Source organism: Thamnophis elegans, chromosome 10, assembly GCF_009769535.1.
Source record: "Thamnophis elegans isolate rThaEle1 chromosome 10, rThaEle1.pri, whole genome shotgun sequence".
Lineage (NCBI taxonomy): Eukaryota > Metazoa > Chordata > Lepidosauria > Squamata > Colubridae > Thamnophis > Thamnophis elegans.
Window position 1 is genome coordinate 47,139,439 of NC_045550.1, and position 11,879 is coordinate 47,151,317.

General features: G+C 39.1%; 1 protein-coding gene across 3 annotated transcripts in view; it reads left to right on the forward strand.

Annotated features, from left to right (window-relative positions):
* KCNAB1 (potassium voltage-gated channel subfamily A member regulatory beta subunit 1) overlaps window positions 1-10,268 on the forward strand; it is a 189,521-nt gene extending 179,253 nt beyond the window's left edge. For all 3 annotated transcript variants that reach the window (XM_032225554.1, XM_032225555.1, XM_032225556.1), the window contains 6 exons: window positions 2,759-2,844; window positions 3,704-3,824; window positions 5,361-5,455; window positions 8,149-8,269; window positions 9,313-9,401; window positions 10,179-10,268. In XM_032225554.1, coding sequence (XP_032081445.1) covers window positions 2,759-2,844; window positions 3,704-3,824; window positions 5,361-5,455; window positions 8,149-8,269; window positions 9,313-9,401; window positions 10,179-10,268 — 602 coding nt within the window. The remainder of the gene's footprint in view (window positions 1-2,758; window positions 2,845-3,703; window positions 3,825-5,360; window positions 5,456-8,148; window positions 8,270-9,312; window positions 9,402-10,178) is intronic.
* The last annotated feature ends 1,611 nt before the right edge of the window (window positions 10,269-11,879 follow it).

Genomic DNA, 11,879 nt, shown 5'->3' on the forward strand with positions numbered 1-11,879 from the left:
GACTGCCAACCCTACAAGACTGAATGAGCCAGGCAGATACTTCAGCAGTGGTGGGTTCCTACCTGTTCGGACTCATTCGGCTAAATTGGTAGTGGTTTGGTGGCCTGGGTCGCTGGAACCGGCAGCAACCCAGGACTGCCATGCCCCCAAACCGGTTCTCCAGGCGGTGCCTATGGTGCCACCATCTTGTTTTTTGCTTCTGAGCATGCACAGAACAATTTTTAGCGCACGGCGCACCCACAAGCAGACCAGCAGTAGTGACTGCCAGAACACACCCCTGTACTACAGTATTGGAGACAGGTAGTCCCTCCAGTCCCCAGGCCTTATACCAGGTAAGGGTTTGTTGTAGATAATGACCAGCACCTTGAATTGTAGTTGAAAGCAAACTGGAAACCAGTATAGCTTACGAAGGAGAGATGTTATGTGGGCATACTGAGGAATACCCTTCACTGCCCATGTTGCTGTATTGAGAACCCGCTGAAGATTCTGGGTGGTCTTGAAAGGGCAAACCATGCAGACTATGTTGCAGTAGTTGGTGTATGTGGTGATCAGGCCATGAATGATTGTCTGAATCTAGAAAAGAATATACTAGGCACACCAGTTGGTATGTAGGAACTGCAAGCCAAGTAATATGCCCAGGTTGGGTTAGTGCAAGGATGTCAAACTCAATTTTATTGAGAGCCACATCATGATTGTGGTTGATCTTGGGAGGCAAAGGGTGGACATGGGCAGGGTGAGTGTGGCCAGCTCAGCATCACTCATGTCAGGGGTTCCTGTGGCGGCCTGAGCACTCTGCCAGCGACACGGCCCTCGGAGCTCCATTTTCTCTGGCAGAGGCTTTCAGGAAGCCTATAAGAGAGCTCATGAGCCTATTTTTGCTGGCAAAGGCACTGTGGGTCAGTCGTTTGCTGTTTCCAGGGTGGCCCTGCAGGCCAGATCTAAGCACATCATAGGCCAGATCTGGTCCTCGGGCCTTGATTTTGACACCCCTGGGTTAGTGATGTTTAAAGTACCTTTAAAACAGTTTTATTCCAGAGTTTACATTTGAGCTATGCCAATGAAAAAAGACCCATATCGGTATCCATTCTTTAAAGATACCAAGCAAATGTGATATGACTTGATTAAGGCCTTTAGGGCATGCATGCATGTTTGGTGAAGCAAGGTGGCACAGCCTCTTGCATAGCCATAGGCATGCCCAGAAGATTTTAGAAAGGCAGCCAAACAGACACAGTCCAAATGTTATTCCCCCCTCTCCATCTGTCAGATTTTTTTTTTTTTTACTCTTGAAGTGATGATGTACACATCACTATCTCACTACTTTTTATAATGCAGAACTCTCGAGAAACAGCACAAAAAATGAGGAAAGCTTCATGGTAACAGCTTTTTCTTTCTTCTGAATAAGGGTGGATTTTATCTAGGATGGCTACTGGCCAAGTTGAATGTAGATGTATTGAAAGGGAAAGTGTGAAAAATCTTTTTAAAGTGTTCTTATATAATATCTGATATATATATAAAACCTGTTAGTGATATTCATTTATGAGAGAAGTGAACTACATACAGGGACATGAATCTATAAGTATAGAAGGCAATACAATACAAACCACCTTGGCGTAAAGTTTTCTTGGGTTGCCTGTAAATAAGTTGTAAAATGTCATTAATGCAAAACAGCATTTCCTGCCTGTAAATGCAGAGATGATCTGAGAATGGTTGAGAAGGTGTGCCTGTTACCATGCTTTGAGAAGGGTGTGCTTCCTTCAGACCAGGCAACCTTAAACACTCAAAGAGCCACAAAGGTCCTAACTGGAAGTCCCCTGTTCAATTCTGGAGCCAACTGGAAGTTCAGTTCCTCCACTATAGAGTCTCCTTCTAGCACGGCATCCTTTTTCTTCTACCTGTCCTAACCGAAAGCCCTATCAATTGTGAAGCTAACCAGGGACAGGGAGCCACAGCAGAGGGATGAAAGAGCCACATGCAGCTCCAGAGCCGTGGGTTGCTGACCCTTGCTTCAGACCAATGTATGTTGAATGTTTTGTACCACTGCAATATGAATAACATTTATTGCTCCTTGGGGTAGACAGATCCAGAAAGAGGAATATTTATGACCACAATTGAGCCCAAATTTTCTGGTGTTAAGTGAGACATTTGTTAAGTGACTTTTGCCCCATTTTATGACCTTTTGTGCCACAGTTGTTAACTGAATCACTGCAATTGATAAATTCGTAACACAGTTGTTAAGTGGCTTCCCTATTGATTTTGCTTGTCAAAAGGTTTCAAAAGGTAAATCACATGACATTGGGACACAGCAACAGTCATAAATATGAACCAGTTGCCAAGCATCTGGATTTTGATCACGTGATTTTGGGGATGCTGCAAAGATCATAAATGTGAAAATTGGTCATAAGTCACTTTTTCCAGTGCCGTTGTAATTTTGAACAGTCACTAAATGAACTGTTGTAAGTTGAGGACTACAGTGTCCTAATCCCACTCATAGTTCTATCCCTATTATGTCCATGGGCAAGGTCTGAAGAAAATCTAGTAGGCCTTGTGATCAAGTTTGTGCAACCTAATTCATCTAAATGTATTCAGTATTTCTCTACAGATTTTCTCCATCAAAGTGAAAGATGCTAGTAATGGAAGAAGGCTGGGCCAGTATCATATGAACTCCATTTCTCTTGCATAAATTGAAAATATTGGCTTCTGAAGTAGCCTGTTAATCTATTAGCATCTCTTGTGTAATTCTGCCTTTTTTCTGATTTAGAGATTGTCCGAGCAATGACACATGTGATTGACCGGGGGATGACAATGTATTGGGGGACTTCGCGCTGGAGTGCCATGGAGATTATGGTAATCTATCTTTTTAGGAATGAACAATAATCAATTAATTCACATTTAATTAAACATCAAGAATAGTCTAGCATAAAACAGCTGTGCTTCTATAGTCTGACTTTTTTGGGCCATGTACACGATGTTACCATCAAATATTTTCCTCTTGTATTTTCATTGTGGGAAAACATCAAAATATTGAAAGATGATTACCTACGTCTCCTATGTTATCACTTTGGGATAAATTGTCGAAACATTGGAATTGGACCAAATGTGGACTCATGCTACAATTCTTCCTTTGTTCCGCAAGGGCAGAAAAATGAGCAGCAGGGCATCTGTTTATAGAGATTAACAATGCATCAGAGAGATGCAGGATCAACTTGACAGGCCTAAACCTTCATCATGCATTCTTCTTCCTTCATTTGTATGTTCCGATAATCATTTTGTAATTCAAGAGCTGTTTCATACACGGTTAGCCGGCAACTGAAGCTATACTTGCTTTTTAAAATGTAGCTTTTTAACTTATCATTTCAATTTGCACATTGCCATAGTGCGTACGTGGCAGGTACTGTATATAATTGTCCATCTAATGTGCTTTTGTCCTTAATGCGCACAGTTTTTTGCAAATGATTTGCCCCTCCTGAGAGAATGCAGGTTTTTGTACATTTTTTAAAAAAAACCCTATCAGATTCTTCAGAGCGGTGTTTTTTCCATTGCTCAAAATATTTTTAATGTATTCACCAAGTAAATCAAGTGTCAGAGCCTTAATAAATACGCCTGAACGAGGAATGAAAAATAATGGCTTTGATTGATGTATGATTTTATGCCTGAGGAATTTTCCCTGCTAATGTATTTTTCTTTTGCTGCTGATTCTCAACAGGAAGCATATTCGGTAGCAAGACAGTTTAATATGATACCACCAGTGTGTGAACAAGCAGAATATCACCTTTTCCAAAGAGACAAAGTTGAGGTTCAGTTGCCGGAATTATACCACAAGATAGGTAATGTACCAGGGCAGCATCTTTCATAAAAAAATGAGAAATTAATCCTTTTTATGTCCAAAGCATATACTCAGCGGCAGTGCCTGTCCCCTACTGTTCAATCATTATCACAGCTATATAAATCTTTGCTTAGAAGAATTATCCCTGTTCACGGAAGGAACTGACAGCGAGGCTTCTTCGCGATTGCAGCAGCTTTTTTCTATCATATATCAAAACTACAGATGTTCATTTTCTCACTCCTTAAAGGTCTGAGATTAGATTTTATTTTGATCCCACCTGTATTGTTTTTATGAGGGACGCGGCGGCTCAATGGCTAAGACACTGAGCTTGTCGATCAGAAAGGTTGGCAGTTCAGCGATTCAAATCCCTAGCGCCACGTAATGGAGTGAGATCCCATTGCTTGTCCCAGCTTCTGCCAACATAGCAGTTTGAAAGGATGTAAAAATGCAAGTAGAAAAAATAGGGACCATCTTGGTGGGAAGGTAACAGTGTTCTATGCACCTTTGGCATTTAATCATGCTGGCCACATGACCACGGAGACGTCTTTGGACAGAACTGGCTCTTTGGCTTTGAAACGGAGATGAGCATCACCCCTTAGAGTCCGGAACAACTAGCACATATGTGCGAGGGGAACCTTTACCTTTATTGTTTTTATAAATAACTCATCCCTAATATGCCTTCCTCCTCCTATTTTCCCCACAGTAACAACAATATGAAGCGAATTGAGAGTGATTGAGGGTGAAGGTTCAATCTCTGCTAATATCTGTAGCTTTGGCATAGGAAGAGGATGAAGATTTCTTCTGCGAGCTTGTGGGTTGGTTTCCAAATGTTTTGTTACCAGGCAAGGTAACATTTTCAGTGGAGTTTAGATGATGTCAGTGTCTGTGTTCTTCTGTTTATAAGGGCTTCAGGTATGGGTGTGTCAAGTGAGGGTCTTGTGATGGGTCAGCTGTGAGTCCTGTGTCAATAGAAGAATACTGACATCCCCTAAACTCCACTGAAGATATACCTAGCCTGATTAAAAAAACATTTGGAAACAAACCCACAAGCTTGGAGAACAAATCTTCATGCCCAAGCTACAGATATTAGCTGCTATTGCAAAGAGTGATTGGTCCAAAATCACTCAGACCACGTTCATGCCTAAAACAGGAATAGAACTCACATCTCCTGGTCCTTGACTGGTGCCTTAACCATTAGATGAAACTGGGTGTAATCCTAAATCTGCTTTCTAAGAAGGAAACCTCTGTGAGGGCTGGCATTTCTCTTCAGGAAAATAGGCAATGAATTGCACAACTTCTTTATTCTGGTCTTCACATGGGAATGTATAAAGTGGAATAAAAGTGGCATATTCGTTTTTATATATTTTTGCATTATTTTGAAAAATGCCTAATCTCTTTCATGGCTGAACATTTTCTAAGCCTCAGAATGATGTAACTGTTCTAAGGTAAATGTGTTTTTTTTGTCTTTTATTGTTTGGGGTTTTTTAAACTGTTGGTGTTGGTTTTCATGTTTCTGCACCCTTTGATTGTTTTGTAGGAGTTGGAGCAATGACTTGGTCTCCTCTTGCTTGTGGGATTATCTCAGGAAAATATGCCAGTGGTGTTCCTGAAGGATCAAGGGCGTCCTTGAAGGTATTTGTCCCATAGCTACCTGGGCAACCTGCCACACAAGAGCTTCACACCTGGTCCCGAACTACTTCTGTCCCCAGAACCATGAGAATTTTCCTACAATGTGTTGTCTACATACTTATAAAATAAATACAAAGAAGAAACCTCAGCTTTCCCATTGTCTCTTATTTCATCCTTTGGTTTCTTTTCCCATCAAATTTCACATAAGCATACTGAATCTGTTCCTTACATTGTTCTTATATTCTGACAAGGTGCCGTCTCTTTGAACTTCTAAATTTAGACCTTATATTTTGATCCAGTAATCATGATATCTCCATAATCTGAATTAGAAAATGTCCTGGTTGACTGTATTTCACTTCTCCGTCTTCTATTTATTAATGTATAGCTAGCTTTATTCCATTACAGTTCATTTGATGACATCCATTTGTAGAGTTTATATCTATGTTGCGTGAAGCAAGATTCAGCAATAAACAAACTTTCTTTGCAAAACTCTGCCCATCTCACTTGTATGCATTTATTCAGTAAATTAATCAGTCAGTCTATAATGTTTATTCAGTCAATGACCAGCAAAATTTATTCAAGAAAAATCTGACTGTAGTTCCAGGATCTTCCATTTCGCAAGTTTTTGCATTCTAAACATCCATTCATGGCACGGTGTTGTTTCTAGATGTTGCAGTTTACTATTTTGCCTTTTGCAATAGAATTTCTCAGTCTCTTCAATAATTGTACCTCCATTAAATGCATTTTAAGTTTAAGATTAATGTCTACCGGTAGCCACTAATTCTATTAGATAATCTCTTATCATTTATTGGATTGTATCTGAGCTCATAAGTAGCAATATTTTAAAAAATATTATTGCCACTCATTTTTTTCATATTTCTCTCCTGTCTGAATCATCTAATAGGGGTGTGTATGGTGTTTGTGTGTGTGTGTGTGTGTGTGTTCCAGCATAACTCTGGAATGCCTCGAGCAATTTCAACCAAACTTGATACACAGATGACTTACCCTCTGGAGAAAAATACTGGGGGGGGGGGGGAGTAAGACACCCCAACACCCCTTGGTGTGTGTGTTCTATTAAGATACAGCCTGTTGTGCCATATTGCCATACTGACTTCTACTGTTCATCACAGTGAAGTTGCCATGGTAACGACTCCACAGTACTCCACAAGTGGGCTCCCTCTGGTAAGGGGGGAAATCCAATATTAGAAATTATGTTTGGTCCAGACATTTCCCCCCTATAGATAAATACCCAGGCAACGCTGGGTTATCAGCTGATATAAAGTGCCTTATTTCAAGCCATTCATCCACTCACAGAACATTCCAACTCCATATACTTCATTCCTGTTTTCATTTTCGCTTTTTTTTAATTCTCTCATCCAACTATGTGTACTTTTACAAGTACTTAAGTGTATTTGTAACACAAAGAACTTCTGTTTTAGTGACCAGACTCTTCTGGCTTTAGTCTGACCACATCATCACTTTGAGTTGTGAAAGTTCAACATTTTCCCCAAGTAATTCAAGACATGCCTTCTAACCTGGAAACCTTGTCAGTTGACATACAGACTTGTCTAAATATTTCACCCATGTCTAGACAATTTTCTTGGCAACAATGTAAAAGTTTCTTGCTGTTTTGATGGATGACCCAATGCATGACAATTATTGTAGTGTATTCGGAAGCAGCCTTTACAGCTTCACAGCTTGGTCTTTAAGGCAGATAGGCTGCTCCACACAAGAGATTAATAGACAAGAGATTTTGTTGTGCTTAGCTCAGATTAAGTATGTGAATTAAATATATAGGGTTAAATACAACCTAGAAGTAAACTTACCGTATTTTTCAGAGTATGAAATGCATCTTTTTCCCTCAAAAAAAGAGGGTGAAAATCTGGGTGCGTCTTATACACTGAATACAGCATTTTTGGCCTACCAAAATCCCGCCCTCTTTGCAAAAATGGACGTGCAGAGGGATTGGGAGGCTTGCAAAGTGCTCCTGAGGGTTGGGGAGGGCAAAAAAGAACAAAAAATGGACCATTTTTGCCCCCCCCCCATTCCCCAGGAGCACTTCACAAGTCTCCCAAAGCCTCTGCATGCCCTTTTTTTTTTTTGCAAAAAAAGGCCCGTTTTTGCGAAAAACAGACTGTTTTTTGCTCCTTTTTCGGGAGGGCAGCCCCCAGGAGCACTCTATAAGCCTCCCAAAGCTCTGCATGCCCCTTTTTTTTTGCAAAAAAAAACCAAGGCTTGCGGAATGCAAAAACGTTTTTAAAAAATTTACCTCTTCAAAATCATGGTGTGTCTTATATTCCGGTGTGTCTTATAGTCCAAAAAATACGGTACCTCCCAACTTCCAACCATTCTTGTTAGAGCAATTTTATTCATGATTGCTGGTCATTGTACGGTTAGTATAACTACCTTTACTAATATCAGTGAAAAGTCGCACTATGATTAAAACCAATTTTCTGATAAACCCTGAATACGTATAATACATATATTTTCTGATAAAACTTTGAAATAACAGTCATGAGCAAAACAGTGAGAATTAAGAACTGATATAAACCAGGCTTCTCCAATGTGATGCCCCTTATTTGTGCTGAACGTCAATATATAATTCTCAGCTAGTGTGGCAACTAGGTAGACATTCTGGGAGTTGAAATTCAGACATGTGGACTTAAATTGTCTTCTATTGTGTTTTGATTTGCAAGTGCTATCAATGGCTAAAGGAGAAAATTGTGAACGAGGAAGGAAAAAAGCAACAATCAAAACTGAAGGAACTTTTCCCAATTGCTGAACGCCTTGGATGTACACTACCTCAACTAGCAGTCGGTAAGGGATTTGGGGGTTTGCCCCCCCCCCTCAGTTCCTTTTTTTTTTAATCTCTGTGCTCAGTGATGCTTAACTGTGTTGACATTATGAGCTTGTTCTCATGCAGAGGGACAAGCTGTCACAGATACTGTACCTTGCAGAATTTTCTTCAGTGATGTCATTATTTTATTTTTGTAGGCATTTATTTGCTTATGTAAAAGTGTTAATGGTGTCCAGGTCCCAGGATAAGATGCAGGGGAGGAAAAAAAATGACAGCTTGGGCTTTGTACCTCCAATTAAATATATGTTGATTGTGTACATTTAAGTTAACAATGTATGTGTATATTATATGTACTTTATGTACGATATAGCAAATATTTCTGACGCAGGAGAATACTTTGGCTGGTGTAGCTGTAGCTATAAGTCATAATCCATCATCATCATTGAAGAGACGCTCTCTATTCAAGAGAAAATGGAAAATGGATCGTCAAACACAGTGCTAACAACTTGCCATTTCTTTATTAAAAGCCAGATTTAACTGTGCTCATCAAAATCAGGAAAATTTAAATTACTCATAATTTCAATCCTATTAAATGAGATGGTCTCCTTTAAGCCTGAATCCAATTAATTTAAATATACTTTAGGTGTTGAAATAATTTAATAGCCACTTTTTAAATCCAAGCATGAATTTCAGCCAGAGTTAAAATGAACTGAAATAAGTATATTCTAATGGTTACAGAACTGGGGAGACCTACGTTCAATTCCACCCCAGCCAAAGGAGTTAGAGCATAATTGCAAATAAAAACCTAATCTCAAAATTTAAAAAGAAAACAGCAGCAGAAGCAAACTAAAGATGCAAAAAATGCATCACCTGATAAATAAAAGCAGTGTCCAACTTAATATTCCAGTTTATAGAATCTTGCTAATTTGATGCAAGCAGAGAATAATGGTAAGGGGAAAGGACTCATAATTCCAAGAATTAAGTCTGCCAATTTAATGTTACCTTTGCTGACTCCAAAATGCTATCGCTAATATATGCTTATGAGTATTTGTCATGTTCCCAGCATGGTGTCTTCGTAATGAAGGTGTGAGTTCTGTTCTCCTTGGATCATCCAATGCCGAACAATTGATAGAAAATCTTGGTGCCATCCAGGCAAGTACAAAGGTTTTCTTGGGGATTAGTTGTTGTTGTCCAGTCACTAAGTCATGTCAGACTCTTTGTGACCCCATGGATCATAGCACACTCCCTTGTTCTCCACTGCCTCCCAGTGTTTGCCCAAATCCATGTTAATTGAATCAATGACATTATCAAGGTTCCAACAGATGCCCTAATTAACTCATGAGTCTCGAGCCAAGTTTCAAGAGAAAACCAGTTATTTATTAGGAGCAGCATGTCGGCATCTACTCGAAGTCAACTCTGCTGCATGTAATTTATGGCTCAACTTTGACCATAACCCCCCTCCTCTCAATCTGTGTCATAAATTCTCCCAACGAGCTATTCCCGCGGGCTATAGAAATCCATGCCTCACAAGCCGGCTTTGGTCATCTGAGATCCAGCCCTGGAAGAAGGTATGTGTGGAATGTGTTCCCCCCCTTGCAGCCCATGGCAACTCAAGAGCAGATTAGAAATGCTTTGCGAGTTGACACACATTATCTAACCATCTCATCTCCTGCCACCCCATTCTCCTTTTGCCTTCAATATTTCTCAACATCAGGGCCATTTCCAATGAGTCCTCTCTACCCATTTGGTAGCCAAAGTATTTGAGCTTCAACTTCTGTTGGATTGAACAAAGCAAAAAATAATGACATCGTATGGAGATTAAAGGCATTACAGAATTCAATTTTTTCTAGGGTTCCTTTGCAATTAATCTGTGTTTCAAAATCTCAGATCACCACTAGTTAAAGTACATGTGTGTTTCTTTCCCTGCAGGTTCTTCCAAAGATGACAACTCACATTGTGAATGAAATTGATAATATTTTGGGGAACAAACCTTTCTGCAAAAAGGACTACAGATCCTAATGTACTGCATGATTAGTTTGGACTGCATGGCTAAACAACAGCTCTGCACACAGTAGTGTACTGAGTTGATACTATCCAGTTACAATTAAAAAAATATTCTGCAATTGTAATTAACTAGATCTTCCAAGATGGTTATGTTCCACCAAAATTCAGTAACACAGCTGATCTGTCTAAAGACTAAATTGTCTTTCCTGTTTTTAAAATATATCAAATCTTAAGAGTTTGGATTTAATCTTGACTCAGATCAATTTGACTCTAATGAAAGAATGAAAAATGCAAAATAAAAGCAGAAACATTCAGTTCACTGGGGTTCTCGTAAGATTTTCTTAACAGTCTAACCCCCACCGAGTCTTGTTTTTCCTCTCTTCCTATTTATGCAGTGAAAATACAAAGAATCAAAGATTTCTAAGCCTTAGGTACTTGAAAATAAAAAGGATATATAGATATATTTTTTCAATAAATGAAAAGCCAGGTACAGTTGAAAGCTTAGACAATTTCAGGGATTTAGATTCGTCAAGCTCTCTTAACAATAGGTAAGTTCAAAGTTTTGCCATTTGCATTTTTAAATAGAATTGATTTCTAGATAAACTGTTCAGTTTGGGTTTGGGCTGAAAGAAAGGCTTACTGTTTAAAGACAGAAACAACATTGAGGAATTGGAGATTGGTATCTATGTCTATCATCCATTTTTTTCTAAAAGAAAATGTATCTGTTCCAGCCAAGCACTTATAAGCAAGATTCAGACTGTAAACCTGCAGGCAGGACTAACTTGTTTTTATCGATCATATATAAGCCATTCTGGCATTCTGACAACTTTGCTTGAAGCACAATGCAAGAATGCTTTAAGAAAGAATGCTTGGAATTGCTATACAATCCCATTGAAATAATGCGATTTTAATGTGATTTTGGCTGCATTGTAATGCATTGTTTTTAAAAAGCCAAATTGCTTTCTGAAGTGTAAGTACTGAAATAAATAGATACCATGGTGATTACTGTAAGATGAAGAACACTTAGCTGGTGAAATAAAGAGAAAAAATGATCGTTCCTACAGAAATGGAATTTGAAATGCTGTAGTTAACTGCTCTTTTACTAAAATCTTTTTGGCAATGTCTAGGCAACTGTATAATAAATGTACATAGTGTGTAGAGCTGTATACTTTTCTGATAGCCCTGTAGATGAAAGTACTTTATCACAGTTCAATGAAATCCTCAGATGTTTGTTTGCTCGATTCCTTTCCTTCTCCCCCCATTCCATTTGTAAATTGCATCTGTGATTGTTATTATTGCAGCATTAGACTAACAGAAGTAAAGTGACTTTTTTTGGACTTTTTTTCAGTCATCCTGTCCATCTGAATATTAAAAATGCCCAAGTATTAAACCAGACTAATGAGTGCCAGGGCTGCATTCTAGAATTTGGGGTGCAGATTCTGTGTGTGCCTTCGTTGTGGCATATTAAAGGCTGCTATTTTATTTACACACAATTATTCTGTTGCAGCTGGGTGGCTAAAAGCCAGCAAAAGCAAACTGAAAAATGCGGGCACCATATGCTAAGAATCTGTACAAAAAAAGAAAAAAGAAAAGGCATGGGCATCCATGTGCATCAAAGGAGCCTCT